The sequence below is a fragment of the Rhizopus microsporus genome, assembly GCF_002708625.1.
Source record: "Rhizopus microsporus ATCC 52813 unplaced genomic scaffold scaffold_3, whole genome shotgun sequence".
Lineage (NCBI taxonomy): Eukaryota > Fungi > Mucoromycota > Mucoromycetes > Mucorales > Rhizopodaceae > Rhizopus > Rhizopus microsporus.
In genome coordinates, this window is record NW_019671918.1 from 789,338 (window position 1) to 789,682 (window position 345).

At 49.3% G+C, this 345-nt stretch overlaps 1 protein-coding gene across 1 annotated transcript in view; it reads right to left on the bottom strand.

Moving 5' to 3' along the window:
- Positions 1 to 336, bottom strand: part of RHIMIDRAFT_311451 (uncharacterized protein) — a gene marked incomplete at both ends in the record, with an annotated part of 847 nt that extends 511 nt beyond the window's left edge. Inside the window, one exon of the mRNA XM_023614732.1 lies at positions 21 to 336. Within this exon, the coding sequence (XP_023469105.1) occupies positions 21 to 336 (316 nt within the window). The remainder of the gene's footprint in view (positions 1 to 20) is intronic.
- Positions 337 to 345: the final 9 nt, after the last annotated feature.

Sequence of the window (345 nt, forward strand, 5' to 3'; positions counted from 1 at the left end):
GTAGTCTTTCCAGCCTTCACCAGTACCCATGCCACGGTTGCTAGGAATAAGGCACTTATTGTCACTGGGATCAGTAGGGGGCTTTGGGTTGGCTTTTCCGTTGCACTTGCCCTTAATACAGGTATCAAGACAGTCATCACTGTTTTCACAGCAATAGTCTTTCCAGCCTTCACCAGTGCCCATACCACGGTTACTAGGGACGAGACACTTGTCGTCGCTGGGATCAGTAGGAGGTTTAGGGTTAGCTTTTCCATTGCACTTGCCCTTGATGCAAGATTCACGGCAGTCATCGCTATTTTCACAGCAGTAGTCTTTCCAGCCTTCACCAGTACCCATACCACGGTT